This window comes from Mastigoproctus giganteus, chromosome 11 (genome assembly GCF_048544385.1).
Source record: "Mastigoproctus giganteus isolate SK-2022 chromosome 11, ASM4854438v1, whole genome shotgun sequence".
Taxonomy (NCBI): domain Eukaryota; kingdom Metazoa; phylum Arthropoda; class Arachnida; order Uropygi; family Thelyphonidae; genus Mastigoproctus; species Mastigoproctus giganteus.
The window spans coordinates 169,571,001-169,584,505 of NC_143585.1; the positions used below are offsets into that span (position 1 = coordinate 169,571,001).

The 13,505-nt window shown below is 37.3% G+C and overlaps 1 protein-coding gene across 2 annotated transcripts in view; it reads right to left on the bottom strand.

The window, feature by feature from the left end:
* Positions 1–13,505, bottom strand: part of LOC150078566 (SAP30-binding protein) — a 142,407-nt gene that overhangs the window by 83,047 nt on the left and 45,855 nt on the right. For both annotated transcript variants that reach the window (XM_090385462.1, XM_090385463.1), the window contains exon 8: positions 3,053–3,104. In XM_090385462.1, the coding sequence (XP_090241588.1) occupies positions 3,053–3,104 (52 nt within the window). The remainder of the gene's footprint in view (positions 1–3,052; positions 3,105–13,505) is intronic.

Sequence of the window (13,505 nt, forward strand, 5' to 3'; positions counted from 1 at the left end):
GGTCTCAGACCGTTTTTCAATTCTATACAGTGGGATCAACTGATGATGTTACCAATGTCCAGGTCACACTTTGAGTACTGCATACAGGTCTGGAGGCCTCATTTTTGGAAGGATGTAGAGTTGCTAGAAGGAGTACAGAGAAGTGCAACAAGATTGGTGAGAAGAACAAAGGGGTGCTCTTACAAAGAAAGGCTTAAGTTCTGCAAGTTGCAGCATCTGGAGAGTAGGCACCTGTGAGGTGACCTGACTGAGGTGTATAGCCAGGCCTCTCATAACATGAGTTTGATTAACGCGTTTTTCAGTTACCACAATTTGAAAATATTATACCACTTTTTACTTTAGGTGATGCAAATTTCCAGTTCATGCAATCTTTTTTATGTGATAGTTGAAAAAGGCTTGAATCGTGTGCTAAGCATCTGATGGCCAATAAACAAGTGTTTGCTTGCTGCCCACATCAGTGTGTTCCATCAACCATTGGAAGTAGGTGTTACTTGTTTGTCTTCTGCCAATAATGCCATGTGCAGAAGTATTTAAAAATTCTAATTTTCTACCCCTGTTAATTATGGATAAAAGAAAGAGTGAAAAACAATGCGATTGCAATAAAAAAAAAACCGAAGTTATTACTTTAGCTGAAAATCTTGAACTTATTTACAGTGAGTCTACCAACTATCTTGAACCGTAAGGATAAATATAAAGCGAAAGGTAAAGTTTCATCAACTTCTTTTGTTTTACAAAATACCAGAAATGGAACTCCAATAATGATTGAAATGGAAAGTCTTCTATCAATTTGGATAGAAGATTGCAATCAAAAAAGAATTCCATTATCTAAGGACTATATTTAGAGCAAAGCAATTAACATTTTTACTAAGCTTAAAGAGAGAGAGACTGCAACGTTTGTTGCTAGTTCAGGGTGATTTTAACGTTTAAAAAATCAAGCGGGACTGCATAATATTAAAGTAACAGGGGAAGCTGCTAGTGCTGATGAAGATGTTGCAGCCAAATTTTCTGCAGAATTGCAAAAAATCATTCAGGATGGTGAATACAACAATCGGCAAATATTTAATATAGATGAAATGGGTCGATTTTGGAAATGGATGACAACTTAGAAAGGCTTTTGATACTGTTGCACATGGAAGACTGCTGCACAAATTGGAGCAGTGTGGCATTGGAGGTAAATTGCTGCTATGGATAAAGGGATGGTTGAGTGGGGGAAGACAGAGAGTGATAATCAATGGACACTGTTCTTTGTGGACTAATGTTATTAGTGGAGTCCCTCAGGGTTCAGTGTTTGGTCCATTGTTGTTTTCTGTATTTATTAATGATATTGATGATGGTATATCAGGCTCCACATGCTACAATTTGCAAAACTGAAGCCTTTGTTGGTAAGAGTACTCTTTTTTGTTCTCTTCATGAATCTCATTATTATTATCATTAGCCATATGGTGCAAGGAAGCCAGAGGCTTATGCTGCACCAGCCAAAAAAAAAAATTTCTGAGTTACCCAGAGAGAGAGAGAGAGAGAGAGAGAGAGAGAGAGAGAGAGAGAGAGAGAGAGAGAGAGAGAGAGAGAGAGAGAGAGAGAGAAAGATAAATAGAGAGAACAAGAGTCAGAAGTAGAAGGGAATCACTAAGAAAGAGAAGAATGATGATATCCAGCTCAGGACCCTGGGTGTGCCAAGCTCATATTCACCAAATGTGAGTCCCTGGTCACTGTTCTTCTCTGCTCCATTCCAAAAGATCCACATCCTTCCTAAAATGAGGCTTTATGACCTGAATGAATACCAAACAGTTGGTACTTTAATCTGGGATTACTGCTAACCATATGCAGTACCTTGCATTTGCAAATGCTAAACTTCACTTCCACTGCTGCTTCTCAGCTTATCTGCCTAATTTTTCTAGATATTATTACAGTAGCAGACCATGATTATTGTCATTAACCATGCTGCCACACTTACTATCATCTGTATATGCCTCTATCAATATAATTAATAAACAGAGAAAATAACAATGGGCTCAGCACTGAACCCCGGAGGAATCCATTAACAACATTTGTCCAAGAAGAGCAGTGGTCACTGATAACCACTCCATCTTCTCAAACTCAATCATCCCTTTATCCATATTTCTGTCTAGTTGGTCCACAATTACTTCTTTAACTAGTAACTCTATTATTTTCCCTGGAAGATAATTCAAGCTAACAGGTCTGTAAATACTCATGTCACCTTTTGAACCCCCTTTGTGAAATGGGGATACATTTGTCCATCACAAGTCCATAGGGCCCTCCCCTGAATCCAAGGATGCTCTAATAATTATGGCTAAAGGTTTGCTTACCTCTGTTTCTTTCTCCCTTAATGTAACTGGATGGATATTATCCACTCCAGATGCCTTTTTATGTTTAGCTTCAATTTTTCTTCCACTTACCTCTCAACAAAATCATTTAGCTCCCTGTTACAATTTGACACACTTCTGGCCAACAACAAATTCTAAATGGGAAGCATTCAGGGTAGAAATCTTAGAAGCTACACGGTTTTTTGTACAAACCAAGAAATACCATTCAAGGCTTAGACCCGCATGGATGTCAAATGAACTAATGAGACTAGTGACAGAGAAGAAAAATACATGGAATGCATATAAATTATCAGTGATTGAGAAACCTACAATAGAAAAAGCTATTACCTACATGTCTGAAAGATATGTTCAGGAACTACATCCTTCCAGATAGCAGTAATTTTCTTTGGACATATAAGTTTTCTTTTCTTTGAGTAAACAGTACTGTTAATGTGTCTTATAGTGCAACACCAGCAACAGGAAGAAGAAAATGTATAAGGTAGTGGGATTGTTTTCCCCGTCCCATTCTTTATTAGGACCAGAGCTGCTCTGGTCCTAATAAAATCTTGTTCTCTTTTGACTAGGGCTGCTAGTCAAGAGAGAACAAGAAAATTCTATATTTTAATAACTTTAAAGAATAAAATTTTTAATATTCATTTATATAAAGCTCCTTTCCAAACATCATACTGATATTTGGAAAGTGGCTTCTTATAAAAGTTGGAACTTACCAAGTTCTTCATAAAATGATTCTGGCCCCCAGCTATGCGGGTCATATGTTTCCTATAAAAAAAATAAATAAATAAATAAATTGATAGTTATCAGAATTTAAACTACATTATATTAGAGTGCAGCCTGATATATATCAATGGTAAATTTTTGTAAATAAATTTATCAATACAAGTGCGACTAAATATGTAATCACAGAATCTAAATGGTAATAAAAGAGGCAAAACTGGAAGTTTTATCATAAAGTTATCCAACTGTGAAACTTAAGTAAAAAAATTGATAGCTATTGCCTGGGTTTAATAATGTTTGGTTGCTCCTGATTTTGTAGATAATAATACTTTATTATTATATAATATATAATAATACTATAATAATACTTTCTACTTTCTATACTAATCACTCTCATAAAAAAAAAAAAAAAAAGAGAGATGAAGTTTTGCTCTTATAATATCATTTAGGTGCTATTCTAACTGAACTGTAATAGCCTTTGAACACATAACTGAACTGTAATAGCATATCTCACCCCTTGGATTGGGGTGAGGGGATGTTTGGGTGAGATAGACTAAATAAAAAAATATATATACATGCTGCATATATTGTATATAGACTAAATAAAAAATATATATACAACATGCTGTATATTTTTTATTTAATTAACAACCCATAAATGGTATTTTGCACGTGTTTTCAGTTTAACTGGCCATTTATTTATCAGGCCTGAGGTCCAGTCTCATAGGGGCCGGTTAATCGGGAGTGCACTGTATTTTAAATTTGATGAATAAGAAAGTTTGTCCATGATTCAAAGTTTGACTGGGTGGTTAAGGACAGTAGCCAGGATGTGCTACTACAACAAGCTCTGGGTAAACCAGACAGATGGGCTAAAATATGGCAATTGAGGTTTAATATAGATCAAATACTACCAAATGCAAGGTATGCATTTGGTAGTATTAGTATCACTAGTGGCAAATGATGAAAGAAAGCAAGCTTATAAAGCATGAGTCAAAAAAAAAAAATCCATTTCACCTATCCAACCACTCCAACAGTTTGTATAATACTTCCTTGAATTTATTCAAAATATCCACTTCCACATAAATAATAATCACAACAATGGATGGATGCTTGCTCCAGCAATGAACCACCTATTGGCTGAAGACAAAAAAAACCTTCTGCATATCTATTCTGTAACCATCCTCCCTCAATTAGAATTTATGCCCTCTCGTGTATATAGTCTGAGCAGCTGAAAGAATCCCATCAGTAACAAGTTTGTTCAAGCAATTTAAAGCATTAAACACCTCAGATCATCTTGCAGTACACAGTCTCAAGATGCTGCAAGATGACATAAAATGTAAGACAGTAAATCCAGTTGACATGGGTGAACAATGCAATGTTAAGTTAGCTTTGTGTGACATAAGCACTGGGAAAGAAAAAATGAGAGTAGGGGTGTGTTAAAGGCCTAATAACTCTGTTGAGTTCAATGAACAACTTTACAGAGAAATAGGGTGAGCCAGTAAATCAGAATGTCTTATAATGGGGGATTTTAACTTACCAGATATTGATTGGAACTTGTAGATTGGTCACTCACACATTAGCAAGGCTTTTGTGGATTTCTTGGATAACCGTTTTCTACAGTAGCACATCATTGAGGCAACAAGAGGAAGCAATACTCTTGATCTGGTTATCAGCGATGATTATTTATGTATTAAGAATCTGCAGATAAAGGGTAAAGGAAGGGGTTGTTGCTTTCGTAAAGGTGACTACAGTGGTCTTGAACAGTTTTTAAATTCTATACAGTGGGACCACCTGATGATATTACCAACAGAAAATACTAAATGGGAAGGATTCAAGGAATTAATCTTGGAAGCTACAAGGGGTTTCATATCAATTATGAAATATTGTTCAAGGTTTAGACCTAAATGGATGTCAAATGAAATAATGAGACTCGTGGCAGAGAACAAAAATGCACTGGATGCATATAAATTATCAGGCAACTCAGAAGCCTATGGTATACATAAGCTCGTCTGTAATGAAGTCACAAAGGTTAGGCAAGCAAAGGCAGATTATGAGAAATCCTTGACAAAGGATGCAAAGAAAAACAAAGGAACTAAATGATTTTGTAATAACTGAGAGCAAAGTGGAGGAGAAATTGTTGAAGTTAAACATAAGAAAGGCACCTGGAGTGGATGGGATATATCCAGTTATATTATAGGAGCCAGCAGAGGAAGGAAGCAAACCCTTAGCCATAATTATGAAAGCATCGTTGGACTCGGGGGAGGTCCCCATGGAATGGAGATGCCCAAATGTATCCCCAATTCACAAAGGGAGATCTAAGGGTGACACGAGTAATTACAGACATGTTAGTTTAAATTCTGTTGCAGGGAAAATAATGGGATTACTGGTTACAGAAGCAATGCATCCCCAGAGAAGACTGCAGTTATAGATCAGACACAGTATGGGTTTGTTAAGGGGAAGTCTTGTCTGACCAAGTGGCTATTACAATGTGATCACAAAGGCACCGGATGCAAAAAATAATTTTGATGTCATATACTTGGATTTCAGCAAATCTTTTGATACTGCTGTACAAATTGGAGCAGTATGGCATTAGGGGCAAATTGCAGCTATGGATAAAGGAAGGGATGGCTGAGTAGCAGAAGACAACGTAAATGCTCTTCGTGAACTAATGTTATTAGTAGGGTACCCCAGAACTTGTAGTTGGGCCCATTGTTGTTTTCTATATTTATCAATGGTATTGATGAAGGCATATTAGTCTTAATGTCCAAGTTTGCAGACAATACAGTAAGTCCCCGACATGTGTAAGAGATACGTTCCAGGACTTCTTGCATAAGTCGAGTTTTATGTAACTTAGGAATGACTAATAAAATATTGCTACTATATCCTAAAACCACATAATATACTCACAAGAATGAAGAAAAATAGTTATATTTTTAAATTAATTAGTTATATATTTTTTATATATTAGTTATATATTTTTAATTAGTTCAATTATCTGATGACAGTAGTGAAGTAGCTGGAGTGGCATGTAAGAAAAGAAAACATAAAAGGAAGAAAGAACACATGTTATTGTATTATAAAAATTGATATGCATTTCGTAGCTTTAGTTATTAGTTGACTTCATTGGTGCCGATCCCTTCACCGCTTTTCATATTCTGTCTTTGTTCTTTGTTATTATGTTCACCATTGACACTGAAAAATCTAACTTTTGCACAATACTTGTTAATGTTTGACCATTTTCATACATTCTTATTATTTAAATTTTCTGATGCAAATCGATTGCTTTCGTTTTCTTGGTAGATTTACTAGTACAAGGGATCCTCGTTATCTGAGGATAACTGGTTCCAGAAAATTCCACTCAAAACGGGGACCAAATTTTTTTAATGTTTATTATTTAAATAAATGAAACTAGGCATAATATTCTAAGATTCTATATCTATATAATATCAGTGCAGATACATCATAGACAACTCTTAAAGAAAAACTACGGTAGTATGGTGAAAGGCATCATTTCAACTGTATCTCATATAGTGCTCATCCTTCATGAGTTGCCCATTGGTGGGTGAAAAGCTGATGAAAAGCCAACTAGTTTTGAAACGATACCATCTGGGTGAGTGCCCACCAAGAATAAGTAACAAGTCTTCTCTATTAGTGAAGTGTTACTTATTCGAGATAGTGCAATACATGGTAACTTGTTGTGAAGGATGGGGAAGCGTTGCCTATTTGGAGAATTTGTAATTTAGTTCATTCAGTGAGTGGGAGTAACTATCCCTTTCTTCTTTCAACAGCATTTCTTTCTCGCCTACTATCACTTTCCTACACCTTTTTGCTTTCCTAAGTCGAATAGAAATAGTATGAGGATAACAGAGTACCTTATCCCTTATTATTCTCGGTAGGCACCGAGAATAAGTAACAAATCTTCTCTAAGTGAAGCATTACTTATTCCAGGTAGTGCAATACGTGGTAACTCGTTGTGAAGGATGAGCACAATATGAGGTTTTTTTTTTTATGTAAACCCCAAACACGAGAGGTACTGGAACCTACAGTACTTAGTACCGTGCTTGGGTTGGAGGTTGAGAAGACGAAAGAAGATATTTGTTGACATTGGACTTGAACTTCTGTAGACTGTAATTTTCAGAAAATACATATGAAGGAAGGTTGTTCCAGAAAACAGCAGTTGAATGAACAAACCAGGAAGATGAAAAGTTGGTTCTGTGAGTTTGAAGTTGGACAGTAAATGGATGTTGACTGGTGGCGGCACGTGTTCGGACTGTTTTGAAAGAGAGAGAGTGGGAATTATAGAAGCCAATTCAGAAGAACAGTGCCCATGGAAGTATCTGTAGAAGAGGCATGCAGCAGAAACAGTACATCTATGAGACAGTGAGTGGAGAGACTCTGTTAGAGATGAATTAATTAACCTAACTGCCCTCTTCTGAATGGAATCAAGAAGCCTGAGAGAGGTTTTGGGGGCACCACCCTAGATGTGGGAACAATATTCTATGGCAGGGCGGATTTGCGATTTATACAAAGTGAGCAGCTGTTTGGAAGAAAGGTAACGCCGAGAGCAAAAGAGAAAACAAAGTTTTTTAGAAGCAGAGGAAGCAATATTTGTAATGTGCTTGTGCCAAGAGAGATTAGAAATCAGGGTAATCCCCAAAAGAGATATATCATTTTGCCTAGAAATCGGAGTGTCACTAAAGGTAAGCATATGAGTAGAAGAATCCTTTTTGCGAGATATAAGACAAGACTTAATTTTAGAAGAGTTGAAATCCACTAAGTTGTCTTTGCCTCACTGGAGAATTACCTGAAGATCGGCATTTAAGGAATTGGTAGCAGATTTTCGGGAAGTTAAAGCTGATTGAGCAGGGCAAGGTTTCTCAAAATGGAAAGTGTAATGCAATGTGCTATCATTGGCAAAACTATGGATAGGATTTCCAGTCAATAGAAGGTCATTAATATACAAGAGGAAATGAGTGGGAGAAAGAACTGAACCTTGGGGCACACCGGCATTAGAGGAGAAGTTAGAAGACAGAGAGCCATCTACCATCACCCTCAGTGAGCAATCAGAGAGAAAACTGGATAACCAATTACTAAAAACAGTTGGCAAACCATAAGATGGAAGCTTGTTTATAAGACCTTTATGCCAAACACGATCAAAAGCCTTTGAAATGTCAAGAGCAACTACTTGTGTTTCACCGAACTTTTCCATTGAATTAGTCCATAAATGGGTAACATAAGACAGAATATCATCAGTGGATCGACACTGATGGAATCCATACTGGTGATCATTGATCAGACGGAAGGATTCCAGGCAGTTTAAGAGTTGGCAGTTAGTTAATTTCTCCATTACTTTAGAAAGAGTAGAAGTAATTGCAATGGGAAGATAATTGGATGGGAGGGATTTGTCACTCTTTTTAGGAACTGGCTGGATATGAGCAAATTTCCTAGCAGAAGGAAAAACACCTCTGGAATAAGAAAGTGAAAAAAGGCAGCAAAGAATAGGAGTAAGTTCAGGAACACAGATTTTGAGAACAAGTGGAGAAATACCATCGAGACCTGGAGCTTTCTTAGCATCAAGATTCGTCAAATTCCTTCTGACATCCTTTTGACGGAAGACCACAGGAGGCATTGAATAGAGCGTTTTGGGAATGGTGGGAGGTGTTTTACCAAGATCATTAATACATGAGTTGGAATAAAAATGGGATGCTAGCAGGTCAGCTTTATTCTTGGCTGAAATGACAACAGAACCATCTGATTTGGACAGAGGTGGGAGCAGAGATGGGCAAAAGTTGCAGCCAATAGCTTTGGCAAGAGACTAGAATGCTCGGCTACCATTAGGGCAAGAAGCAAATTTTATACTCTTAGCCTGTTCAAACTCTAGTTTGGACAGATTAATAACTGCTTTACAATTGTTGTGAGCTTTGGTGTAGGCAGAAAATGAAACTGAAGAATTAGAAACAAGCCAATTACGATATGCAATGTTCTTCTCTTGAACAGCTTTAGCACATTTATTGGAAAACCAAGGTTTAGATAAAGGATGAGATTTTAAAGTGGAGCATGGGATAAAGAATTCCATTGCTGCAAGAATAATTTCACTCTCACGATCTGAGCAAACGCTGACATCAGAAGTTTTGAAACAGCAATCCGACCAAGGAAAAGAAGAAAAGAAATCTCGCAAGTCATCCCATTTTGCATTTGTGTAATGCCAAACAACACGAGGTTGGGAATAGCCACGAGATAAAGGCTCCATTGGAGAAGAGACAATCACAAAGTTGTGATCTGAAGTGCCTAAGGGACCTCTCACTTCAACCGTGTACTTAGAAGGGTTGTTTGTGAGAAAAAGATCAAGCGTGTTGACTGTATGATTAGGATTGTGTGGTATTCTAGTAGGTCAATGAACAATCTGTGCAAGGTCATTAGTAATTGCAAATGCCTCAGCATCTCGACCAGTTGGGTCAGTGTGACTAGAAAACGGAAGCCAGCTGGAGTTGTGAACATTAAAATCACCAAGGAAAATTACCTCACTGTTTGGAAAGTTGGACTGGAGAAAGTCAAGTTGCAAAGAGAGGAAGTCAAAGAAATCCAAGTGATTAGTGGAGCTGGGAGAACGGTAGAGACAACAGATGAATGAATTTTACACAATGAGGTAGAGAGATTTTAAGCAGGAGAAGATCAAAGAAAGGAGATTCCAAATTGCCAAGTCTCTGACAGGGAATATCAGAACAGACATATCACAAGTACCACCTTTGAGGCGAAAGGAATCATACAGCGAATAATTTGGGCATCTGAGATGAGCAGTAGTTGAATCAACCGATAAATGAGATTCTGTCAGAAAAAGTACATGGGGTTTGGCAGACTGCAAGTGGAAATGGACTTTCATCATTGATATTAGAATTGAGACCACGTATATTTGTGAAATGAATTAGGAAGTGCTTGGGAGGTTTAGATCTGTTCACAGATAAGCTTGCTCTATTAGTTTGACAATTCATGGTGTATTCAATAGTAAGAAAAAGTGGGTGGGACATGCTGTATGAAGTAATGAAATTTACCCAGAATATACCCAGATCCTTGACATAACGTGGCCTCGACAATGCTCCCTGCATATACACTTCTCGGACTCCCTCCAGTCACTATCTGGCAGAGTAGAGGTAGCAAGATTATACACTAGCTGTTCCGGAAGCCTCCTAGAGAGTTACCAATAGGTTTGGTCGAGTACTAACTAGCGGCCGGCCTGCGAACACCGTTTTAGAGCTGTACCCTCGAAATGTAAGGATGTTTGGATCTTGCCATGGTGTTTATCATAACCTCAAAAGACATCAGTCATGCTGCATGATGGAAGAGATGGGGAAGGGTTGACCGGAACTTGGCTGTGGAGACTAAACATGGGTCTCCATACTTCAGACTAAACATGGGTCTCCACCACTTCAAGTCTCCAATAAGCAAAGTGATGGTATTGCACTGGTTGATGAGTGTCTCTATGAAATTAATGATGAACCTATAAATTCGCCTGAAGCTTCATACAAAATAACATTTTATTATATCATTCTAGAATCTAGATATGACAATATTACAAATAGAAGAGAAATTGAACAACTGTAGGTACATAATAATAGTTTTAATTTTTTATCGGACCTTTATTCATTTCCAACTCTAAATAAAGTAACCAAAATTAAACATTGTATGGACTTACAAACTAATTTGTCGGATCCTTCTTTAAAAAAAAAGTGACATCAATGCTATGGATTTGTGTGAAGAAATAGAAAATTTGTCAATTTTTATACAGTCAAACATGGAAGCATATGATGCGTTGCTTCAAACGATCTTCTTGCAATGTTTCTATTGCAATATGAATATTTATCATCCTACCTGTTTGGTAAAGGTGCACTCTCCACATACCATAACACAAGGAGAGTACACCTTTACCAAAATAAAAATAGTAAAGAACTATTTAAGATCAACAATGACACAAGAAAGGTTTACAAATTTGAGTCTCATTAGTGAAATGGATATTGTTTCCAGTTTCAATATTTCTGAAATTGTCAACGATTTTTCAATAAGAAAATCAAGAAGAATAAACATCATTTAGTTTTTTACAATGATATTATTGTATTCTTCTTTGTTATATAATTTATATGTATAAACATAATAGTTTTGTATGTATAGCCTTTACTTCATTGTTTCTTTTCTAATTAATTTATAATTTACCCTTTTTATTAGTTGTGATTATGTAAATTTCATTGTCTATAAATATAATTGTATTACTTTTGTTTATCAATTATAATTATATGAATATATATTAAATATATTCAAACAAAACATATCCACCAATGAGCCAAAACATTATGACCAGCAAGTCGTTATGCAAATCAAAGCAACTGCAGGTAACTACGGCACGTACGGGGACATGGTATAAAAAGTACCTGATACTGAGCTCCGTTAATCAATGTTACTCTTGTTCTTCTGATAAGACAGGCAGACTTAAGCAAGTTTGACAAAGCCCAAATTGTAATGGCCAGATGACTGGGTCAGAGCATATCCGAAATGGCATGGCTGGTGGGGTGCTCAAGGTCAACCGTGGTTAGTACCTAATGAAAGTAGTCTAAGGAGGGAAACCCACGAACCACCGGCGAGGTGTTGGATGACCACGGCTCATCAATTCTCAAGGTAAGGGAAGGCTCTCTTGGATGGTACGTGGCAACAGAAGAGCAACTGTGGCACAACTTGTCAGTAATTGGAATGCTGGTGATGGGAGTAATGTGTCACAACACACACAGTACATTGAACCCTGCTGAAAATGGGGCTGCGTATCAGCAGGCTGCCCAGAGTGTCCATGCTAAGCATGGTTCACCAGCGACAGCACCTACAATGGGTATGCAAGCATCGAAACTGGACCTTGAGTGATTGGAAGAAGGGTCATCTGGTTGAATGAATTACTGATTGATGTTTCCTCTTGCACCATGTGGACGGCTGGGTACATGTGCATCATTTACCTGGGGTGCCTGGATGCACCGTGGGACAAATACAAGCTGGTGGCGGCAGTGTCATGCCTTGGGCAATGTTCTGCTGGGATACCACAGGTCCAGTCATCCATGTGATGGGCACTCTAACATCTACCACCCACCTAAACATCATTGCTGATCAGGTACACCTTTCATCGGCAACAGTCTTTCCTTCTGGCAGTGCCATCTTTCAGCAGGATAATGCGCCATGCCAAACCACCCCGATTGTTCAAGATTGGTTCGCGGAACATGAGGAAGTCTTCCAGGTATTGACCTGACGTCAAAATTCTCCAGACATCAATCTCATTGAGCATCTGTGGTTTGCATTGGAACAGCAATTCCGATCTGTGGCATCTAAACCACGGACCTTACAGGAGTTAAAGGATCTGCTGGGTACGTGTTAGTACCAGATACAACAAAACATTTAGAAATCTTGTAGCGTCCATGCCTCGCTGGGTACGAGCTATTTTGGATGCATGTGGAGGACCAACATCATATTAGGTAGGTGGTTATTATGTTTAGGCTCATCGGTGTATATAAATAGTTTTGATATTTATAACAATAGGTAAATATTTATAACAATATTTATAACATATAAATATTGGAGACCCATATATATATATATATATATATATATATATATATAACAAAATATATAAATATTTTTGAGGAGGGGAGGCAACAAATTTCAATTGGCACCCGGGCACCCCATTCCCTAGGAATGCCCCTGCTCACTTCTCTAACAGCTTTAATTTCTAAGATGTCACAATGCATACTTTTCCATTGCTCATTCCACCAATTATCATATTAGTCATGATGATATGCTGTAAGTGAAGTTATCATACAAAAAAAAAACAGGGCAGAGATGAGCACTTAATGATATGATAGCGAATTCCCAGTTTTCTCTATCTCATGAGCACAATCAAGATATATAGGAACTGCTGGTTATGATATGCTTTAGTGCTAGTCAATTTTTTATCATCTATTAAATCATAGATTTTTCGACAAACAAAAAGCAAGAAAAACACTGACAGGCAGAAAATTGAGTATACTGAGTTATGCAAAGCCATTAGAAAGAGACTCAGAGAGGACATAAGAAGATTTAACACAAGAAAAGTAGAACAAGCATTAAGGGAAAACAAAGGATTTAAATCAGCAGCCATGAGCAGTAATACAGAAAGACAAATGATACTGAAACTGAAGAATAGCGATGGTGTACTTATAAACAGCAAAGAAAGCATAATTCAAATAGCAGAAGACTACTATAGAGAATTATACAAGGAGCAAGGGAATGATGCCAGCAGTAGGGAAGATGGATTGCAAAGTAGCAGCACATACGACATACCTGATATTCTTCCTGATGAGGTAGAACATGCATTGAAGAAAATGAAGAATTAGAAAGCCCCGGGGGGAAGATGAAGTTACTGTAGAGTTGTTAAAATTGGGA